A 23,247-nucleotide genomic window follows, 5' to 3' on the forward strand; every position below is an offset into this window, starting at 1 on the left:
ATTACTATTATGAATGACCTACCACATCATGTGGTAACATATTAGCCATCTAGCTTATTTTGTTGTTTGTTTCTTGTGTCATGTCCCAGTGAACATTGAGAAGGTATTACATTTTGGGTAAGATCATAGTGTTGCTTCTGATGTTACTTCCATGCTATGATGCTTTATTATGTGTGCAACATTCGAACATTGACATGATTCAGAAAACTTATTTAAGTTGCAACATTTGAACATTACCATTGTAGGTTATATACTTATTTAAGTTGGAAATCAGTTACACATAATGCTGCAATTTTTTATTTGCATTGTGTTTGAATTATCTTGCCTGAGTGTAGTTAAGAAATATCAAATTCCTTGCTTCTATGCATCAAGATCACTTCTTTACAAGAAACAAATGGAAAATGCATTAAGGTGGTAAATGTTAGTGGTATTCAATCAAGGGTTATGTTAACGGGCACCGTAAGGTGTTCATTAACGCCAAACTTTGTGTCAAATATTGTCTTTATGTCAGTGTTTTGTCAGCTTTGGTGTTAATGACAAAACACTAACATAAAGACAATATCTGACACAAAGTTTGGTGTTAATGAACACCTTACGGTGCCCGTTAACATAACCCTTGATTGAATACCACTAACATTTACCACCTTAATGCATTTTCCATTTGTTTCTTGTAAAGAAGTGATCTTGATGCATAGAAGCAAGGAATTTGATATTTCTTAACTACACTCAAACAAGATAATTCAAACACAATGCAAATAAAAAATTGCAGCATTATGTGTAACTGATTTCCAACTTAAATAAGTATATAACCTACAATGGTAATGTTCAAATGTTGCAACTTAAATAAGTTTTCTGAATCATGTCAATGTTCGAATGTTGCACACATAATAAAGCATCATAGCATGGAAGTAACATCAGAAGCAACACTATGATCTTACCCAAAATGTAATACCTTCTCAATGTTCATTGGGACATGACACAAGAAACAAACAACAAAATAAGCTAGATGGCTAATATGTTACCACATGATGTGGCAGGTCATTCATAATAGTAATAGATAGCAAATAGTTAAGAAGCACACAGCAAGGAGGGATTAATGTCTTACAAAACCCAACATGAGAGTTTTTGAGTCAACCTAAACTAAATACTTAACACAATATATGCTATCAGGCTAATGAACTGGGTGGGGCTTGAGTCATAGGCAAGGCAGCAAGTGACAATCTGCAAAATGTAACAACAAATTAACTTTCAATTAAGTCAATAAACACCTATACAAGAACAGCATTATGCTTATATAGCTTTATGCTGCAGGAGGGTATGAAATGGGGAGAGAGAAAGAAACTTGCCTGCCAGCTTTGATGATATGCAGCACACAGGAGAAGAGTTAGTGAAGAAAGCTTTTAAAATGAGTAGGATTTTGCTAGCTTTCGCGGAACAAGAATTGACCTGCAAGATAAACTCATTAGCCTGATAGCATATATTGTGTTAAGTATTTAGTTTAGGTTGACTCAAAAACTCTCATGTTGGGTTTTGTAAGACATTAATCCCTCCCTGCTGTGTGCTTCTTAACTAATTGCTATCTATTACTATTATGAATGACCTGCCACATCATGTGGTAACATATTAGCCACACACCAGTAATATATAGCAAATAGTTAAGAAGCACACAGCAGGGAGGGATTAATTTCTTACAAAACCCAACATGAGAGTTTTTGAGTCAACCTAAACTAAATACTTAACACAATATATGCTATCAGGCTAATGAACTGGGTGGGGCTTGAGTCATAGGCAAGGCAGCAAGTGACAATCTGCAAAATGTAACAACAAATTAACTTTCAATTAAGTCAATAAACACCTATACAAGAACAGCATTATGCTTATATAGCTTTATGCTGCAGGAGGGTATGAAATGGGGAGAGAGAAAGAAACTTGCCTGCCAACTTTGATGATATGCAGCACACAGGAGAAGAGTTAGTGAAGAAAGCTTTTAAAATGAGTAGGATTTTGCTAGCTTTCGCAGAACAAGAATTGACCTGCAAGATAAACCTTTTTTTTTTAATGCAAATATCTTATTTATGACCTTCTAAATGATCATCCAAAGTACCAAGATGTGTTAGTCTGCAAGGAATTGGGAATTTGACAGTTGAATTTGAGGACAACCAACCTCCAAGAAGAGGGGATAGGAAAGAACAGAGAGAGAATTAGAAGAAATAGAGAAACAGAGAAAGGAATTATGGAATTAACAACAAAACAGTTCCTGCTCTTCCATCCACACGTCCCTAGTCTAATACCCTCAGTCCTAACTGAATGCTAACTGTGTAACTACCTTGACAGCTATTCACTCTAACCAACTCACTACATAAGCATGAGGTAAACACATCACCACTACAAGTAATACACGTGTAACTAACCTACAATACAAGTGTACAGTGCCAGCTAATCAATACAATCATTATCTGAAACATAGTCATATACACACCCAGATTGCACTGTAACACACACCCTTCATCAGCTATGCACGCATGCCCCATCAGCAGTCTAGGCACACCCTGCAGCACCACCCCATGCAGCACCACACGCACGCCTCATTAGCACCACACGCACTGCCCATCAGCACCACACGCACACATACAACTCAACACTCCTAACATAGTCTAACGGAACTATAGAACATGAAAATATCTTTTTTCTCCTTACTAAGATGCAAAGAGCTTAAATTAGCTTTATGGCTAATCAACAACAGCATGATGTTGAAATTATTACTAGCAACAAAAAAGTTACAGAGATCCAATTAAGGTATCTAACCATAAAGCAACTTAATGAAATTTATCAAATACCCTATATAAATATATATATATATATATAGAGAGAGAGAGAGAGAGAGAGAGAGAGAGTATATATTAAAAAGAGACAGCCAGGAAGCACAGCCAATATGAAAAGAGAGACTAAAACTTACTGATGAGTGTCAGACTGCAATTTCTTATCAGCTTCTTCCTGATTTTTTTTACGCTTCTTTGAGGAACTTGGACCCACAACTGAAGGCTCTGGTAAATCAGCAGGCACAACTCCACTTTGTAAATTGATTGCCTGAGATGAAGGTTGTGCACTGATCAATTGAGTTGATGGTTCGGGTGGTGGTACTTTGAGTTCAGTGCGAACTTGTGTTCTGGAGGAAGACCCTAGAATTGCAACTTCCATGGCTCGTATGCTAGGACCCTAGCGTACAACACTGATATTGGACCCACAACTGAAGGCTCTGGTAAATCAGCAGGCACAACTCCACTTTGTAAATTGACTGTCTGAGATGAAGGTTGTGCACTGATCAATTGAGTTGATGGTTCAGGTGGTGGTACTTTGAGTTCAGTGCGAACTTGTGTTCTGGAGGAAGACCCTAGAATTGCAACTTCCATGGCTCGTATGCTAGGACCCTAGGGTACAGCACTGATATTGGCATGGCTTCTATCCTTGACTTTATGAAATGCAGAATAGAGTTTACCTTTAGACTCAATAATCTCAGAAAGAATTATTCCTGATCCAGACTTACCTGCATTATATCTTTAATGAGTTACTCATGCCAAGATTCTTGTGGCTCAACTAATACCTCCCGGTGCTTCCAACGGAGATATCTAGGATTCAAATCACCCCACCCATAGCTATCAAATTATATATATATATATATTTTTTTTTAATTTGCTACCCACACAAAGTTTAGAACACATATAGCATAAATAGATTTAAAACAACTTCATAATAATTATAGAGCAAAGATACCCAAATGGGAGAGAATGACAGCACGTGCTGCCAATTGTTCAGCTTCTTTCTTTTTTCCACCAGGTTCACCATTATAACATACACCATTGAAAACCACAGAAGATATGAAAACTGCAGGCAGCCCTTCTGTTTGAACAGTATTGTAAATAGGCTTTTGCAGATTCATCTTGACAGCAAACTCGTTAAGGATAGACTTGCAAAATACTGTATTCTGGAAAATAACCACAAAAAGGTTAATTTAAATGAAAAAAAGAAGAAGAAGAAGATATTGGTCAATCTTTGACGCAATAAGAGAAGATCTAACATAAAATATGTCATACATAAATGAATGAACCTAATTCTCAGTAAATTGAGCCTAAATAATATTTATAAGAACATTAACATTACACTTCATATCTGCATTCATCATTCATAATTCCTTGCATTCACATACCTAAAAAGTAAAGTGCGGGTTTCATAATTAGATGAGCTACAGATATAAAGTGATGCATTGCCATTATTTCAACCCCTCCCATTCTTCTTACAAAGAAACACATAAATCTCAATGCCTTGGGAAACAGCATTGTACCTAAGAGAACATATATAAATCACTTGATAAGTAAAGCCCAAATTGAGGAAAAAAATATCCATTTTCTCCAACAATAACACACTTGCCGGCTTGTCATTTAGAAACTACCTAGCTTATCAATAACCATACGAACATTAACATATAGTAACAAAATAATCATCTCAGATGTCAAAGCAAAATAACATGCACCTGGTTGTACCTTCAATATAGCAATGTAACCGCAATAGAAGACTTCCTATTTTTATAAGCATCTTTAAGCCTTATGATCTAACTTGAATATTTATTATCCATATTGAATTACTGATACTCAAAATTAATCCACCTTGAAAAGATGCAACCTACATATTTATGTTCTAAAAGTTCACCAAAACTTTATTGTAATAGAATATTCCACACTTATATGCATCTTTCAGCCTCACAATTTAGTCTTCTTTCAACCTCCAAAAAGATAATCTCCCAACCTTTGAAATAAAATTACAAGTTTCACCTTCCAAAGTTCTAAATTTACAAATTACAATCACGATGTAACAAACCTCACAGATGGGTGGAGTCAGTGGACATCTTTCATCCTTTATCTTCTTTGATATGTGCTCCAGTGCAAGTTTGGAAACGTCTTGTTCGGCTATTTTACTCTTTAAAAAAGTGTTTGGAGAGGTATAAATCTGTCATCCACTACCACAATCGACCTAAACATAGGTGCATGCTGTGATCCTTCATTTACAGTTTTATACACAGGCAGCTGAATGGCCGACCTTTGCGCGTACTCCTGTAGACGGTTCTTGTACATGAACTGTTCTTGAAGGCCTACACAAATTCCATCCACAAAAGTTTCAAAGAATACTTCTCTACAACAACTAGCAAAAAAGATTCAAGCGAAATGTTGCTAATCTTAAATTTTATAGATAAACAGGAAGCCACATACATGTAACAATGACAAACAAATGGATCAAACACGAATCAAGAATGAGAAAGCACTTTGCAATATTAAAGGGTAATTTCTAAGGTAACACACATTGCTTAATTACAATCACAGTAGAAGTGAACTAGCNGAATCCACGGACTACTTCTTTCTTGAATTCTTCAATCAGCTACAAGCTCCCCGCTTGCTTTTCTTTTTAAGTTCCAATGGTTGCAACTATAATGATCTTCAAGATGTTAAAATCATCTCTACCTTGAAAACCCTAAGTTTTGTGTAAAGGAAGTCTCCTCAAAGATCTCACACGAGATTCACACAAAACAGCAATGTATGAGCAACAAAGCAATATGGACAACCCTCAAAAACGTGGCTAGGGTTTAGTTTATATACCTAGGGTAAAAACACAAAACCCTAAACGTTTAATGAAGTAGGGCTGAGTCGGAAAATCTGCAGAAAATTCAACCTGTGCGATTTTCGATCGATCGAGTATATTCTTCGATCGATCGAGCCAGGCCGAAAGTCCCAAGTACTTCTGCAGCCACTCGATTCCAACTTTACAATATTAAACCAACTTTGAGCAATTCTAAACAAGACTAAATACACTGTTTTGATCATGGTTTGCCAACATTACAAATTAGAGTTCTAAATATAAAAACTCCTAAGACCTTAGAACCTAACAGATTCTTAATTGGATTCTCAGTTTTGTACTATATGTCTCATATAAGTTTTAACATTTTTGTGCTTGCATTAACGCCTAACACAGAAGCCAAGAAGACCACAATATTAAGCTTCATTAGCCTAAGCAAGAACATCTCACCTGTACACTTCTATGGTGGACTCAATAGGTGTGTTTCACTTTCTAAAAGTCATAAGACATATGATATTTCCAAATTTTTCGTAATAAGGCAGGGGGAGAGAGAGCGATCAATTTGTGCAATAAACCAAAAAAATATGGGTGCAAGTAAAGAGAGACGTGAGAATCAATCTGTTTAACTTTAGTGGCAACCGCAGGTAACAACACTAGCAAAGTTCTTCAGAAAAAGGGCATCATCATCCTTCCCCCTCTTTCACATTCAAGGTTTTTTCTTTTCTTACCCATTCTAAATTTCGTTTTAATACATCACCACCATCAAGCTGCCACCCATAAGAGATGACATCTCCTGGTAACACACAACTGGTAAGAAAACAATAACTCATTAACAATATTATATTAATTGCTTCTTCATAATGTTTTGAAGTGACTCCCCATACTGGATTTCTTGATCATCCACACAGAGGTTCAGCAATCGTTGTTTTTGAAATTATGTGCATTCAAGGATCTTGATGTTTTTATGGTATGGAGCTTATGTATGTGTGAGCATCCGCTGCAAAACTGTGTATGTGTGTCTATATATATATTTACACACAGGCATACTTTTGCAGCAGATGACAAGTAGAAGAATTATCCGCCCTAAAATGCCTGCATGAGAAGGAACTTCAAAGGCTTTACAGCAATGGATCAATTTATCCTCCAAAGACAAATGTTAGAATGCTTCTTTCCATTAGCAATGACATTATTTCCAAATTAATAAGTTATGTATCAATCATTAATTTTTCACGAGCCACACCAGCCTGCTTCTCCACAATTGTGTGTGTACCATGGTGACTTTTTATTTATTTATTTATGAATTGTATACCTCAGTGACTTAATTTGTCTTAAGTTATTAATATAGTAAATCATGCAAGTACCAGTCAAGAATCCAGTTTGTGGATTTTTGGATATGAAGATACCATATGGGATATATCAAATTGGCATGCTCAGTGACCTGTGTGTGGTATTGTTTTTACCACTTCATGCTACCTGATTTTTGTCTTAACAATTTATATATGAGATAATTTTCATGTTAGCAAATATCCCAAGTTGTTTTTGATAACTGCATATAACAAATATGCTTTCTCCTAACATATTACGGCTTTAAACCGTTTGTATTATTCTTGGCACCAATAAGTTATAAGTTCCCTAAACCAAAGTCAAACACTAAAGAACTTCTAAAGGATATATAGAAAGGGCAGAGAAAGATTGGGTTGAGGTCCGAATTATAGCAGGACAATCCATGGGAGTCCAGTCTCGGGTTCACACCCGAACTAAATTGTGTATATAAATATAATTGAGGGTGAGGGTATTTGGCATCCCAAACTCATCTCCAATCGCCGAATAGTCTATGAAGCACTCAACTATATAAACAAAAAACGTCACAGTTCCTCTTAAACATTTTTTTTTTTTTTGATATGTAAGAAACTTGTATATTCAAATAACTGCTAAATGCAAAGAAGCACTAGCGAAACAAACGTACAAGAAAAGAAAGAAAAGCTCAAACATAAAAGAAGAAAAACACTAAGAACAAAGAAGAAGAGAACTAAGGAAAAAAAAGGAAGAGAATCACTAGATGTGAGCCCCCAAGCCCTAGCCCAATCAAAAAGAGAACTAGAAAAGAGAGCGAGCATTTGGTCATCGGATCTATCCAAATCCTCAAATGTCCGTCGACTGCGTTCCCTCTAAATACACCACATCAAGCACAATGGAACTAAATTCCAAATGTGAGATTAATGCTTCCCCAACCAATTCCACCAGCCAAAAAGAAGATCAGACACCCTACCAGAGGGGACCCAAGAAATCCCAAAGCATCTATAGACCTTTCCATAATGAAACAACTTTCACCCAACTTGAGACATCCAGCCTACTACCCAGACCCAACACCTCATTATCCTTGTGCATTTCCATCGACAGGTCCAGCCCCGGAGGAACAATAGTGGATATCGGATTACAGTCTGTCCAACTCTCCTCCTCACCCAAACAAGCTACTTCTGAGATAGCCCCTCCCTCCTCCATCGAACCCCCCAAGTCAGATATGCCAAAAACTGACTTTGATTCGATCAACGCTAATTTAGCCTGATCAGTCTCAGTAACAACAATCTGCCTGGTGCACTTGTCATCCACCCCTTGAGACAAATGCACTCTACTCCCTCTTCCAGCATTAACCACACCATGTATACCATAATCCACCAACCCAGCACCCAACATTCTATGAAGGGCTGCTGCCAAGAAAAAACCCATAGAAAATGACGTAGCTACCCCATCGGCCCGACCTTGAGGCATTACGGAGTCACCGGAGCTGACCCCTTCACAACCCAACACCATCTGAGTCCCTGTGTGTCCATCGGAGCTAAACCCATCAGATAAACTACAGCCAAGCTCTATCGGAGCCACCCTAAGGCAGAGAGAACCATTCCCAGCCACCATCTGAGGCACCTCGAGACCGTCAGAGTTGAACCCATCCAAGAAGCTATAAACAGCCTCTGTCCGACCCACTGTGAGGCTATCGGAACTGGTCCCAGACACACAGCTGCTCTGAACAACCATCGGAGGCACTGCCTGACGATCTGCCACCTCTCCAGTGAGCATCGGGGGCTTGGGTTCATCCGAGGAAGCTTCTGCCATTGTCTCAGATGACTCACCCATTTCATGAGAGCTTGGGCTTGAGAAATTAGCTTTGGTCAGCTGAGTAGATCCCGAATCAAGATGGGCCAGCTTGGATTTCATACTTAAGCCCACAGTTGGCAATTTAATACTTCTTTCCCGTGAAGCCCACTCAGAATCCGAGCCCACCACAGGAAGTAAGTGGACCCGTGATCCACTAGGGGGACCCACCACGTGCTCCCTCAGTCTGACCCACCTGGACTTCCTCAAACTACCTTTATACTCCACAGGATTTGTATGAACCCGTGACCCTCCTGGAAGACTCAAGATATGCTCTTTCTGATTCCTTTTCACCCAAATAGAAGTCCTCAAGTCACCTTTATAAGAATTCCAAACCACACTCATTTTTCCTTCCTCGTTCACCTCTACAGTCAAGCCTACTGCAGTCCAGTTAAACTTCCTCAGATCACGTTTTTTTCGATAACGGTTATTATTTCCTGAGTAGTTCTGGTGACACAACTATTTGCACAACTTTGTGCACAACTCACCCACGTGGGCGAGTTGTGCACAAAGTTGTGCAAATAGTTGTGTCACCAGAATTTTCCATCATTTCCTACTGTGTTTGTCTTTCCAGATTCAAACTCCTCATTAATGCACCGGGAACCCACTTCTCTTCCCCCAAGAGTCGCCGGACCTGATATACTCACCGGCCTCTGTTCAATAACTGGGTTTTGCTTCTCCCTTTTATTTTCCTCTAATAGCACATTCCTTTTATCATGGGCGCTGACCAGGTTTGGCTAATTCCTGCCCCTGACCTACACTTGAGGCCCACGCACCGTATCGGCAAAGGTTTTAGATGGTTGCAAACCTGAGTTATCCTTATGATGCTGAGCTACGAATTTCGAAAGACCAGACCCACCCTTCACATAGTTACCGGGTTCTAACAGCTTCCTTAGTTCTAACCCAAAAACCCTCCATCCATTCTTAGGTTTGCCTTCCGAGATTAAAATGGACCTCCTAGACCCGCCAACTTTAAACTCAGTCAAGTAGGAACATGCCAAAAAGAGTTGGTGCACCGTTGGAGGGTGTAAGCTAAATCACCTTACGAATAAAAATTCTTCGGACTAGTCCCAACGACAATTTGTTCTATACTCCTCATCAGCCATTGTGTCACGTTCTTACCCATGAAAACCGACTTCATGAAGTACCTACTCCACTCAAAAATCCAAAACGAAAAGTACCGACCCCCTTCCTCTACCCACAAGTTGAAAAAATTTGGATTCAAGAAAAAAACTGCGAAAACCACCCATAATCCCAGATAATAGAATCTAGATGCAAAACAATACACTCCTAAATCAAAAGGATAAACAAGGAAGTCAAGCATTCACCTCACACTAAGAAATTGGGGAAGCAAATAATCACTAGGATTAATGCATGGCCAGACAAAATAATGGCACTCACTAAAAAACTACCCAGCAAACTTGAGGGTAAAATCTTCACACATGAGAGATAGTAATGTTGTGGTACCAAAATTTTGTTATTACTTCGATAATCTGTATGAAAAGATGCTGTATTGTATATAAAAGTCTGAATAAGTGTGGAACTTTTTTTGGACAGAAATTCCTTAATATTTAGTTAAAATCCCAATATATCCAACTTCTAATAGATTGCACGCTATCAAATTTCCAATGAATCCTGTGTGAAGTTCTAGGTTAGCCACTGAAATTAAGAGTTTTACTGATTTCATTGTGACGCAGGACAGATAAAGTAGAAATACAAATGACTGAAAAGATAAAGGATAGAACAAACCCTAGGCTTCACCACCAAAGGGTGCTTGGAAACACCATCAAGTTTAGAGAAACATATCTTAATCAAATTATTTGGTTGGCATCTTAAGGTGGATTTTTTGAGTCAAGTTTAGAGTCCTCCCTTTGTCTTTCAATTCTCCTATTGAACATTTAAACTAAAGCTCTATCATTCAGTGAGAGCTCCCTTCCTCACAGCATTTAAAAAATAGAAAGGCTTTTGTTATTATACTAAAGTTGAAGCACAAATTGAATCTTTTTTTTTTTTTTTTTGATTTTGAGAATCAAAAACTAAATTAGTTCATTGTTGTATAATGTGTCTAATTTAATTTATTTAATTTTGGTGTGGAAAGATCAATTTATAATACTCACCGCAAAAGCCAAGAAAATTACCACTCACTTAGATAAGATACTAATCACTACTGTTGAGTGTTTCCGTGCGAAATCACCGGTTACAAGCTAGTCTTACATAAAGATCACATCCCAAGTTTAAATTTTTCCTTTTTCTTTCTAAATTCACAGAGTCCACCATATTGCTAAGCTTAATAAACAACAACCATTTCCACTATAAAAACAGGAAGGCACCCTTATTTATTATTTTGACATGGAGACCCTTTGGCTGCTCAGTAAATATATGAAACTAAAAAATTCTAAAATTTGTTTAGAGCAGAGAGAACCAGACCAAAAAAAAATATGTAAAAGCTTAGATTTTTAAGTACCAAGGACAATTTATCAAAACCCAAAAGGGAAAATGTAAAAAAAACACAAATAAAATCCAAAAAAGTTTACATTTACGTGAGGAAGAGACCCTTTGGTTGCTCAGAAAAATAATGAAACCAAAAAATTCAAAATTTTGTTTTAAAAGCTCAGCTTTAATGAAAACCCAAAAAGGAAATTGTATCAAAACAGTCAGAGAACAAGCAAAAAAGCTTAAAAATCTAAGATTTTTAAGTAGCAAGGACTAATTATCAAAACCCACAAAGGAAAATGAATGAAATACATAAATAAAACCAAAAAAGAAGCTCATACTCACGTGAAGAAGAGGATGGCGCTGCAGAAGTAGAGGGACGCTCCTGACGCTGAAGTGGAGCTGCAAGCTGAGGCTCAGGCTCAGGCAGAGGAAAAGCATTTGAGCGCATTTCCGCCATTTTTTAATCTCACGCACAGCAAGCAAACTCAAACAGAGAGAGAGAGAGAGAGAGAGAAAGAAAGAGAGAAAGAAAGAGAACTGTGACTGTGTTTTCAAAGGGATTTTTTAAAAATAACTACAAAACCCAAACAATATTATTAGTTAGTCAACGTTTTAAACATATTGTATTTCTAACAATTCGACTTCAGAGGAGTCGATTTTACTGTTCATATGTCTATTTTTTGCGATTTCTTTTACACAGAAATCGACTTCAGCGAAGTTGCTTTCTGTACAAAGAAATCGACTTCAGTGAAGTCGTTTTCTATACACAGAAAACGACTTCACTGAAGTCGATTTCTTTGATATGCCCAGCCCAAAAACTTACACGATTTTTTCGTGTTCTTCCTTTCCTCCCCAAAATGCGCCTGGGTTTCTCCACTTCCAAGCCCCAAAAACCCATGAAGAACGAAGCTTTTTGTGTGATGAAGAACGAAGAACCCAGGCGCCGTCAGTCACGAACGAAGAACGAAGAACCCAGGCGAATGATTTTTGTGTGATGAAGAACGAAGTCTGACCGAAGTCCCCGTCGATCACGAACGAAGAACGAAGAACGAAGAACCCAGGTGAAGAAGAACGAACCCAGGCGAAGAACTAATGAACCCAGGCGCCTGGGTTTCTTGCTGACGAACCCAGGCGCCGATTCTGACCGACGAACCCAGCAACACCGTCGTTCTTCATTCGCCTGGGTTCGTTCTTCTTCGCCTGGGTTCTTCGTTCTTAGTTCGTGACCGACGGGGACTTCGATCAGACTTCGTTCTTCATCACACAAAAATCATTCGCCTGGGTTCTTCGTTCTTCGTTCGTGACCGACGGGGACTTCGGTCAGACTTCGTTCTTCATCACACAAAAATCATTTGCCTGGGTTCTTCGTTCTTCGTTCGTGACCGACGTCGCCTGGGTTCTTCGGTCTTCGTCACACAAAAAGCTTTGTTCTTCATGGGTTTTTGGGGCTTGGAAGTGGAGAAACCTAGGCGCATTTTGGGGAGGAAAGGAAGAACACGAAAAAATCGTGTAAGTTTTTGGGCTGGGCATATCAAAGAAATTGACTTCAGTGAAGTCGTTTTCTGTGTATAGAAAACGACTTCACTGAAGTCGATTTCTTTGTACAGAAAGCGACTTCGCTGAAGTCGATTTCTGTGTAAAAGAAATCGCAAAAAATAGGCATATGAACAGTAAAATCGACTCCTCTAAAGTCGAATTGTTAAAAATGCAATATGTTTGAAACGTTGCCTAACTAATAATATTGTTTGGGTTTTGTAGTTATTTTTTAAAAAATCCCGTTTTCAAAAAGATGAGCGCAAAATAAAGTCGAAACTACGGAAATGCAGCACAAATGCGTTTTTAGCGTAGAGCTGCGTGGCAATGAATTTAACTAAGGCCACATAAAACAAGGCTCTAATTAATTTCATAATTAAATTCGAACAACAAAAGACAGTGCTTGAATGTAATTTAAGGACTGTTTGGGAGTGGAACTAAAACAATAGTTTACCGTATTTAAACAACATTATACATTTTTTTATACATTTTTTTTTACCTACACATATTTTCAAAAAGTTACCAAATACCCCCATAATTTTCTGCTAGTTATTTATAGATATAGGGAAAAGTTAATTTTTTCGACTTATTCTAAGAACAAAAAGGGAAAACTTGGTGCTCTCTATTTAATTTTTTTTTTATTAGAAGTGAATTTTGACAAATTCACTACATTCTCTTCTTATATCATTTATGTTTGCAAAACTTCTTTTTTGTTGTATTCATAAACTTTTTTTTTTTTTTTTTGGTTTAGTCAAATTTATAAATCTATATATAAAAGGAATAAACGGTAAAAGTTATCATAACTTCGCTACAGTAGTTTTGACTTGTTCAATTTTTATTGTTTTGCGGGGCCTTTTTTTTTTTTTTTTTTTTTTTGTGAATGCATAAAGCTGCAATAGATTTGCTATATTATTTTTGGTTTGTCCAATTCACATTGTTTTACATTATAATAAAATATTAACACAATAAATTGACACAATATTTTCACAATTTTTGAGATGTTAATTCCTTATAATTCGAAATAAAATAATAAAATATCATACTAGAACCAACCACAACTAAAAAAAAGGTAATGTAAAAAAAGATGTGTACATTCACAATATTTTTTACAATACTTTCATAACAAATTATAGGTAGTAATTTGTTTTTAGTTCTAATTTAAACTTACTAATGAAATTACTTTTTTGTCCACCGATAACAACCTGTAACAACCTACTACTTATGATTTGTTATGAAAGTATCATGGACATAGCAATTTTTTTTTTTTTTTGAGAAAAGGTTAAAATATCTTGTTGTCGTAACAATATTTTCAAAACTGTTGAACTGTCAATTCTTTATACGTCAAAATAAAATATAACAAAATTATAAAGGTATTATGAAAATGTTGTGTCATTCTGTTGTGTTTTTAGAAATTTTTTGTGGGTTTAGTCAGATTTGTTGAGCTAAAATTCACTATTTCACATACAATTTTCTTGGGTTAACTTTTTGTATTTTTTTTTTCTTTACGCACCATTTTAAGTAAAACTACATACTTTTACACACAAAAAAAAAACAAAAAAACAAAAAAAAAAAAAACGAAAACAAAAACAAAAAACAAAAACTTAGGAAAAAAAACACTTTTCATCCTTTATGTTTGGGGTAGTTTACAATTCCTCCTTCTTAAACTTTAAAATCAAGCAATTTTTCCCTTAATATTTTGAAAAAGAGCAAATATGTCATGTTATTATTCTCCCAGTTAAACCCCAATGAAAGTTTATGATTCTTAAAATATTTTATTGTGTAATGTCTAAAATATTGATACTAAATTTTAACATCCCAAAAATTTTCTTCTAGTATTTTGAGTTTTAGATGGTAATAATTCTTAGAAAGTTAGAATGATAATATAAGGTTTTTTATTTGTTATCTAAAAAATATTGATTTTCTAGGTTTAAATTTTTAAAACTTAAAATTTATCTAATGGAAAATTCGATAACACATGCCTTTTGTTATCCTTTTTTATTTTTATTTTTTATCTTCTTAGCAAAACTCAGTTATTTATTGTTGGAAGATGATGATATTCGTTATAATTCTTAGAAGTTTTTAGTGAGTGGATACATTGACTATAACAAAAAAGTACTAAAAACCTATTATAGTGAAATAGATGTTTATATGTTAAATAGCTCTCTTAACTTTGTGGTTGATCAAAATTCTTATATGAATGAGATTAACTTTTTATGACATAATTATCATAATTTTTATAATTAATGTATCTTTTGATTAATGTAAATCTTTATGTATTTTAAAAATCAAATTATTTATATCTTTATTTTGTGATATAAATAAAATATAAAATTGATTCTAATCACTATTTTTTTTTTCATGGCTAGCAAGTGTCTTGCACGTGCTGCCTGACTAGTTTTTAGTAAGAAATGTACTCGACTACAACCAAATTGGTAAGCAAAGCTCATTTACTCAACCAAGAATGAAAATAAATAAATAAATAAAAGGTCTTCCAAGGCCCAAGTTCAGCCCAACCCTGCGGCCCATAGTTTAACCCTGCTTGAGGCCGAAGCCCATATCTTCTTCTCCTAGTCCTAGAACTAATAAAGAGACATTGCCCCCAATCCGAGTGACTGATTTTGCTCTGATAAGAAAACAAAAAAAAAAAATTGGAATTTGTTGTTGAAGAAGGCAAGAAACCTCATGACCGGTGCTCCACTCTCCTTCTGGTGAGACATATATGCTTTATTTTTGGTCACCATGAATTTTGTTTTACACTGTTTTTAAAGTTTTACTTATGAATTTTGTTGGGTTGAATATGTTAAAAAAGCCAGCTTTATCGATTGGGAATGTGGGGCAATTGGCAATGGATCTTATGGTATCGTCAACAAGAGCAGAAAGAATTGGGTTTTTCGATGACCCTTTTCTTCTTCCTTGTGTAGGAAACGATGCCTATGGTCCTCAACCTCAAGGCCAACTAGCTCTTCCTCTTGAAGGTCAGCTTTTTAAAACTAAAAAATATATATAATTTTCAGTACCCAGTAAGTTCCTATTACTTGCTTGTTATGTAACATTGTTGTTGTTGTTGTTTTTTTTTTTTTTTTGGTTTTGTTTCAGCTTATGATTCCTCCCCTAATGCACTGACTCTTGTCCAACAGAGGTCCCCGGTTGTTAAGGTTGTCACTCTTGCTTCTTTTTTTGAAATGTTTTGATGCTTTTAATGTTGAGGTTTATGACGATGTTACAAGTTTTTTATGGGATGTTTTAGATATGATGGCTGTGAGAAATGTTATATGGTTGTGACAATGACAATAATTGATTGTATGAGATTGTGATAAGAATGGTATTCCAACACCAATATACTTGTGGGTACTTGTGGGTACTCGACTCCACACAAAGGATTTTGTTCGTTACACAAAGGATTTTGTTCGTTACAAGCTCCAAAAGCATATAAAGCACTAGTGGGAAGGTTTTCCTTCCGATGTGGGACTAAGTTGCATCAAGGGGTGAACGCCCACACTCGATCGAAGAGGACAAATTCGTGAGGGCCTGGCCTCCCAAAGCGAACAAAATCCTTTGTGTGGAGTCAAGTACCCACAAGTCTCTTTTTACTTTGTTAATTGACCAAATTTAAAGACTTTTTATTACTTTATTATTATTATTCCCCTAATCTTTGTGGGGCAGCTAGCATCAACAAAGAGGGGGATTAGTGTGCTCCCCATGCCGATTCCAAAGCTAACTAGAATTTGTAGTTCGCCTACGTACCCAACTATGAATACGAGATCTATTAAAAGGATTGAGTATGTGCGTCTCATTTTTTCAAAAAGCACTCCCGTCAAAAGGATGCCTGCAAATGTGGAGAGGAATTGTAATTACATGAAAGTAGCAGCATACTTATGCTTTTCATTTTAGACTTCCTCTTCAACGAGATTTCAGAAGTAATGATAGCAATAGCAAGATAATGTTCACTTATAGAAATTGACGAAAATATTACAACAAACATTAATTTTTTTTTTCCAAATAAAGTCTTGTATTTAGTTTGTATTAGGAATTAAGAAGTTTAGATACTAAATTTTTGTCTGCCCTTTGATTTTGACCGAAATTCGAGTCTTAGATTAAGCATTTATATGGTTTGAACGGTCAAACTTTTGTGAGTGTTGATTTTGACTAAAACCCGACTATTTGATCGGATTACTTTTGATCCTATATTAAAAAGTTTGAAACTCTTTTAAGTTGACTGTTTGAGGGGAACAAATCACAATTAAAACTGAATAAAACAAATAATGTTCAACTTATAGAAATTGATGCAAATATTACAACAAACATTTATCTAAACATAAACTTGTAACACATGCAAGCTATTAAAAAAATTATTATGTTCATACATGTTCATTTTTTATTTGGGTACCATGCTATACACATAAAAGAGAAAATGTAAAGACTTTTCATTAAATTGTGTCTTTTTTTTTTTTTCAAAACCAATACCAATGAAATTGAGTCTCTTTTTACTTTGTTAATCAACCAAATGTAAAGACTTTTTATTACTTTTTGATAATTGTTCCCCTAATCTTTAAGGGGCAGCTAGCTGCAACAAAGAGGGGATTAGTGTGCTCCCCATTCCAATTCCAAAACTAACTGGAATTTGTAGTTCACCTACGTACCCAACTATGAATATGAGATTCATTAAAAGGATTGAGCATGTGCATCCCATTTTTTCAAAAGCACTCCCGTCAAAAGGGTGCCTTCAAATGTGGTGAGGAGTTGTAAATTCTTAAAGATAGTTGCATCCTTGCCGTCAAAAGTGTGCCTGCAAATGTGGAGAGGAGTTGTAAATTCATGAAGGTAGTTGCATTCTTGTGCTGTTCATTTCCAAACTTCCCGTTTAGTGAGATTTTAGAGGGTTATGACGGCTATAGCCAAGCCACTTAGGTTTGCTATAGCCGCCAAGACTAGTATAAATAATGATAATGTTCAACTTATAGAAATTGATGAAAATATTACAACAAACATTTATCTAAACATAAACATGTAACACATGCAAGCTATTGAAAAAATATTATGTTCATCCATGTTCATTTGTTTTTTGGTACCATGCTATACACATAAAAGAGAAAAAAGTAAAGACTTTTTATTAAATTGAGTTTTTTTCTTCAAAACAAATACCAAAGCAATTGAGTCTTTTTTTAGTTTGTTAATCGACAAAGGTGATATAAACAATAAAATTAGAATTTAATACCAATAAGATTCTTAATTGTTGAAGCAACCATGTTAGTGTATATGGCAATGATTTCTCTGGTCCCCAAACCTTCTCCAGTAGTATTTGGGCCCCAATTAATTTATATGAGAGCTTTTTCACAATCCTACCATTTGAGCTCCAAACTTCACTTGGTCAGTCCAAACTCAACCTTTCTCCCTTTATCCACTCTGCTTCCCTCTGTTTCCCTAGTATGGGTTTCTTCTTCTCAATCTCTCTCCCTATTTTTTCCAACCCCCTTTTGTTGACCCTCTTCCCCTTTTATAGTCTCTCATTAGTTTTGGAGAAAACTTATTATTAAAAAAAAAAAAAAAAACACTAGCAAGACTGGTGATCTGAAGTCATTCTCTCTTGAACTGTTAATATATGCAAAATGTTCAGTTCATACAAAATATGAGCACCTCGTACTTTATCTCTCTCTCTCTCAACCATCTTATAGTCCTTATCTTCTTCCTGAAAAATGTTTGCAGCTACCACTTTTCTTTCATTGTGGAGCCACTTTATTTTAGCAGAACTCTAGGCTTTCTGCTTTCCTGCAAGTCTCTTATTTAATTAAGGCCTTTAAAAGTTGACTTTCGTACATAAAATTTTGTAAATCACCTTGTCCAATAAAAAAACCAGTTCATGCAAGGGAGAGAATGTTGAATAAATAGTTTCTCATAATTTAAGAATTGATCAAGAAGCATGACATTGAAACATGAGTGAAACCCACATAAAAGAAATTTTCTTCTCTTCAATAAACATTATGAGCAATTCATTCAAGAAGATTGACATACGTTTGAACTCAGTTGTCTTGGTAATTGCGTAAGCAACCATCTGGACCCACTGTTTGCAGTTGCCTATGCCATTTTTTTAATTTTGATGTATCCTTTATCACATCAGTGGTTTGCAGACATACTACTTGTCTAGCACCAATTCTGATGGAACAGATGATTACTGCGAGCAACTTGGGTGGAAAAGACTGCAGGAATACAACCCTACTCAGAGATGTTGGAAATATCTCAGCACTTTAGCTGAAGGAAATGCCTTGCAGGATGACAACCCTTTTGAAGATGAATTAGAAGAAGAAGATTACTACCCAAGCTTGCCCTTTGCTGCACTTTTTTCTTGTTTTAAGGTATTTTTTGTTCAAGTATGATTATGACAATTAAACATAATTTTCAAATTATATTTTTCGCATAAAAAAGAAAAAAGAGGGAGTGGGGGGAAGGAGATTTGCATGTTATGCTTTATGGTCATTTATCGACACCAAACATTTTTTAACTGCTAGATACTTTGTGGCTTATTTTAATAATTGACCCTTTCAAATTATTTATCACTTTATTAGTTCTTTTTTGGCTTTATTTTGTTGGTTTCCAAGTTCTGAGCTTCTTATGTGGAGTTACTTTCCCATACCATATATACTATAAGGACACTCCTTGTATGATATTTCTGGGGATAGGTTATGACTGGCGTGATATCTGGGTTACATCTGTGTGTGTGTATGAATATTATACTTGAAACAAGACCTTTGTCAGCCACCAGTTTTTATTCCAATTTATTTCATGCTTAATTATATTAATTATATAACCTGTAGAATGCAAGAAAAAAAACCTTCTCTACATTGTAAGCTTTGTCATTTGGCATCCAAGCGCACACACATGCACAGATGCATAATACAGCCAGATATAGTCCATAAATTGCAGCCTATTCACTTTCTCTCTCTCTCTCTCTGTGTCTCTCTGTCTCTATAAGTTCTCTCCCCCCGGGGGGCAGCCTCCTGCACATTAGATATGAGAAATAAAAACTAAATATTGTTAATCTGTACAGCTGCTGTTCACACTCACATGTAAATGTGTCATACAGCAAAATATAGTCCATAAATTGCAGCTTATTCACACACACGTAATTGCTTAATACAGCAAGATATAATCCATAAATTGCAGCGTATTCACTTTCATCCTCTCCCTCTCTCTTCTGAAAATACATATGAAAGAAAATAGAAATTAAACATTGTTAATCTGTATAGCAGCTGTCTGGTTTTTTCAAAGGCGCTAGCCCGAGTAAAGCAAGGTGCCAAATTCTCAAAATATTTATTATACATATAGAACTTAAATCATATGTACCTAGTATATTAAAATATTATAATGAAGTGTTTTTCAATCTATTGCACGAAGAAATTAGGTCTATGAAATAATTTCAAATAGGATTGACATCATTTAGGCTCTATTAGTTATTCTAACAATAGGTTTTACAACAAGCTTCTATATAACAATAAGTTTTACAACAAATCTTTGTAAATTAAGTTAAATAACAAAAGGTTTTATAACATGCCTTTTTAAATTTTTGATAAGTAATAAAAATTATATTATAAAAAGAAGAATTGAGTCACCTGAGTATATAGGGAGTATACATCAGGGAAAAAGAAACAAATCAAGAGCGTAAAATACGAAAGTCAATAAACCCATGAACTGAAAATAAATCATGAAAAGAAGAGAAAGAATGACAGCCTAACACTGCAACCCAGTCCAGCCTAGCATGCCTTTTTAAATTAATAATCTAATAGTAGGTTTCACAACAAATTTTTATAAAAAAAATATTAAATTAAAGAAAAAATCCTGAGGCGCTTAGCAGCTTTTTCATGGCTTAAGGCAGTCGTCTTACTCACCTAGGCTCTAAAGGTGCCTTGCCTTAGAGCCTTTAAGGCGCCTTAGTGGCACCTTGCCTCGCTTGAGCGCTTGGCTTGCCTTTGACTACAATGGATTTTACTGACCAGTGTGATTTTGATATACAAAGGTTTTGGTTTATTGATCAGGCCAAAGGTTTAAAAGTCACCTGCTTATTATGCTACTGCTCAGAAGGGGACAACATACAGGATGCTTTCCATTTGGCTGAGGCAGCATGCAAACTTCTGGGTCTTAGTCCCAGTAATTTCCATGGTATGTTTCCTCCACCTGTGATTGACAGTCTGATCAAAGTTAAAAATCTAATAATTTCCTCATATGCCTTATGGCCATTGTCAAACTTTTGAAATCCCATTTTAAGCTTTCTTTGTTGTCACTTGTCATTGTGATGCTCTCTATGTAACTGTCAGTTGTAAGAATGTAGGGCGTATGTTATCCATCTTTGGGATGTTAGAACCAGCACATGCTCTAAAGCAACTTGAAGCTTGGGGCGGTTATCCATTAGGAGCAATTAATCTGCCACCTCCATTAATACCATTGATATTTCCAACCTTTTTTTTTCTTAGTTTGTATCAGTTACTTGGTAGGAAAACTTTTGCATAGCATAGCCTGACAATTCAAATTTCATGGGTTATGGAAGTTTAAGATTAGCACACAATCTTCTTTCCCCAAATATATACCATAGATTCTTTTCCACATCAAAATTTTATCTGTAAGCTGGAGCATGATTCCTATTATGTTTTTCACTCCTTTTTTGAGGCTTTTGTTTCGTATGAATACAATATCTTTTTTGAAAAAGAATTGGCTCCAAACATGTTTTGAACAATCTTTTTTCAACCCACTATGTGACAATTGAAGAGACCATCTATGTGTGTTGTGTAATTTTAGTCACATGACTTTATTAATGAGTCGTGCTCTTTAAATAATACGCGTGGATACTCTTATTATTAGTCACATAATGGGTTGAAAAAGATAGCTTCAAACATGTTTGGAGCCAAATTTTGTCCAAGTTTTTTTCTGGTGAATTCTTGTTTTTTGGAAAGAAAAAAAAAAAGGAAAAGAACAACAACTAACTTTCAGCTTTTTTTCAAAAGATGCTAGCTTTTAGTTTTTTGTTACACATTTAGCATAAAAGTTACTAATGACTATATCTTTTGATAAACACTATGCAAATAATCAACTGGAAACTACACTATTCCCAAAATGGACAATCTTGAAATATTTATAACAGCATTATACTCAAAGTTGTTTCTGACATATTACCTTTATTTTGTTTTGCCAAACGTTCTCCAGAAATGATTTCCTTATATTTGACTCTTTTATTTTTCATGGATATTAATTATGCCTAGATTAAGTAAGTCCATATTGAATTTTATTGTCTCGGTAACTTTATGACCAAAAGTTTGAATTAGATGATGAGCCTTAAATAATTAGGCATATGGATATTTTCTACGTAATTTGACATTCATCATTGGGAATTTTGTAATCCTGTGCCAGATTAATTATTTGATAGTTTGATTATTTAGAAAAACCCTTTTCTGGGAGTGGTTATTACAAACTTTTCCAGATTATATGAAAATGGACTTTGGTAGTCAAGCAATCATTCTAATTTGTGCTCTTTGTGCTATTGGCTTTGTTTAGGCAATGAGGGTAATGGATGGCTCATTCCATATTCGTGGAAGAGTGTGTATGGACCACCCCCAGATATCTCTATCTTCTAGGCTGTATTGACCTGAGATTGGATCTGCAAGAACAGGAGTACCCCTTGAATTCTCACTGTTGTTTTGTCAAAGGCTGCGAAAATCAAACAGTGCATCCATTGTATCTTGCATATGTAAACGTTAGGTTCTTTTGTTTAGCAATGGATTATTCAATATAGAATCAATGATTTGAGTATCGTTTTCCATATGCTGGTGCATCACTTCTTTTCCTTTTTCTGTGTCTTCCCTTTTTTTCCAAACAAAGTAGGAAAAAATCCACTGCGTGTGAAAGTTGAGTTTCTTTAACCAACAAAGTAGAAAAACTAATGCATTATGCTTGTATAAAGTGAAGACAATGACGACACGACATTGCTTCTCATATGCATAGAAAACCTAATTTACCTGACCAACCCAATCCAATCCAACATTTTCCAAAGCACGGGAAACTGAAAGTTGAGATTTTGTTTCAACAAAGTAGAAAACCAATGCATTATGCATTTTGCGTTTGAAAGTTGAGACAATGACGACGCTGCTTTGTGGATCGAGTTGATTTTATGTAATGATTATATATTTTTATTACATACGTCTAGTTTTAATTGGTGCCTTTTGTTTCATTCTATATACGAAACCCACATTCAATAATTTTCTCACCTAAAATTCAGTAATTTTCTCACCTAAAACCCACAACCATGTCTAATATTTTAGGTTTTCATTGAAATCTCACATTCTCGATGAAAGTAAATTAAACTTTAGGGTTCGTTTGGTTGGAAGGGCGAAAAAGTGAAATTATAGAAAATGGTGAAATGTTGGAAAAGTGGGAGAATAGAAAAAAATTTATTTTTTTTCATTTTTGTTTGGTTGAAAGTGGAAAAGTAGAGAGAATGAAAAAATGAGTTTGAATAAATTTACT

General features: G+C 35.4%; 1 protein-coding gene and 2 long non-coding RNA genes across 3 annotated transcripts; 1 reads left to right on the forward strand and 2 right to left on the reverse strand.

The window, feature by feature from the left end:
* Positions 1-1,011: 1,011 nt before the first annotated feature.
* Positions 1,012-1,446, reverse strand: LOC136068312 (uncharacterized). The gene is made up of 2 exons (XR_010629688.1): positions 1,347-1,446; positions 1,012-1,221 (listed from the first exon to the last, which is right to left on the reverse strand). It is a non-coding gene; the product is annotated as an uncharacterized LOC136068312 (long non-coding RNA).
* Positions 1,447-3,265: 1,819 nt separating this feature from the next.
* On the reverse strand, positions 3,266-11,709 carry LOC112016640 (uncharacterized). Its single transcript, XR_010629689.1, has 4 exons — positions 11,551-11,709; positions 4,873-5,143; positions 3,772-3,982; positions 3,266-3,544 (listed from the first exon to the last, which is right to left on the reverse strand). It is a non-coding gene; the product is annotated as an uncharacterized LOC112016640 (long non-coding RNA).
* Positions 11,710-12,065: 356 nt separating this feature from the next.
* On the forward strand, positions 12,066-22,543 carry LOC111993951 (uncharacterized). The gene is given in 7 exon segments (XM_065775301.1): positions 12,066-12,153; positions 15,373-15,449; positions 15,551-15,716; positions 15,838-15,896; positions 18,738-19,091; positions 20,769-20,892; positions 22,279-22,543. Coding segments are annotated over 7 exon segments (948 nt in total). The 3' UTR covers positions 22,359-22,543.
* Positions 22,544-23,247: the final 704 nt, after the last annotated feature.

The sequence above is a fragment of the Quercus suber genome, unplaced genomic scaffold (genome assembly GCF_002906115.3).
Source record: "Quercus suber isolate HL8 unplaced genomic scaffold, Cork oak 2.0 scaffold_109, whole genome shotgun sequence".
Taxonomy (NCBI): Eukaryota; Viridiplantae; Streptophyta; class Magnoliopsida; order Fagales; family Fagaceae; genus Quercus; species Quercus suber.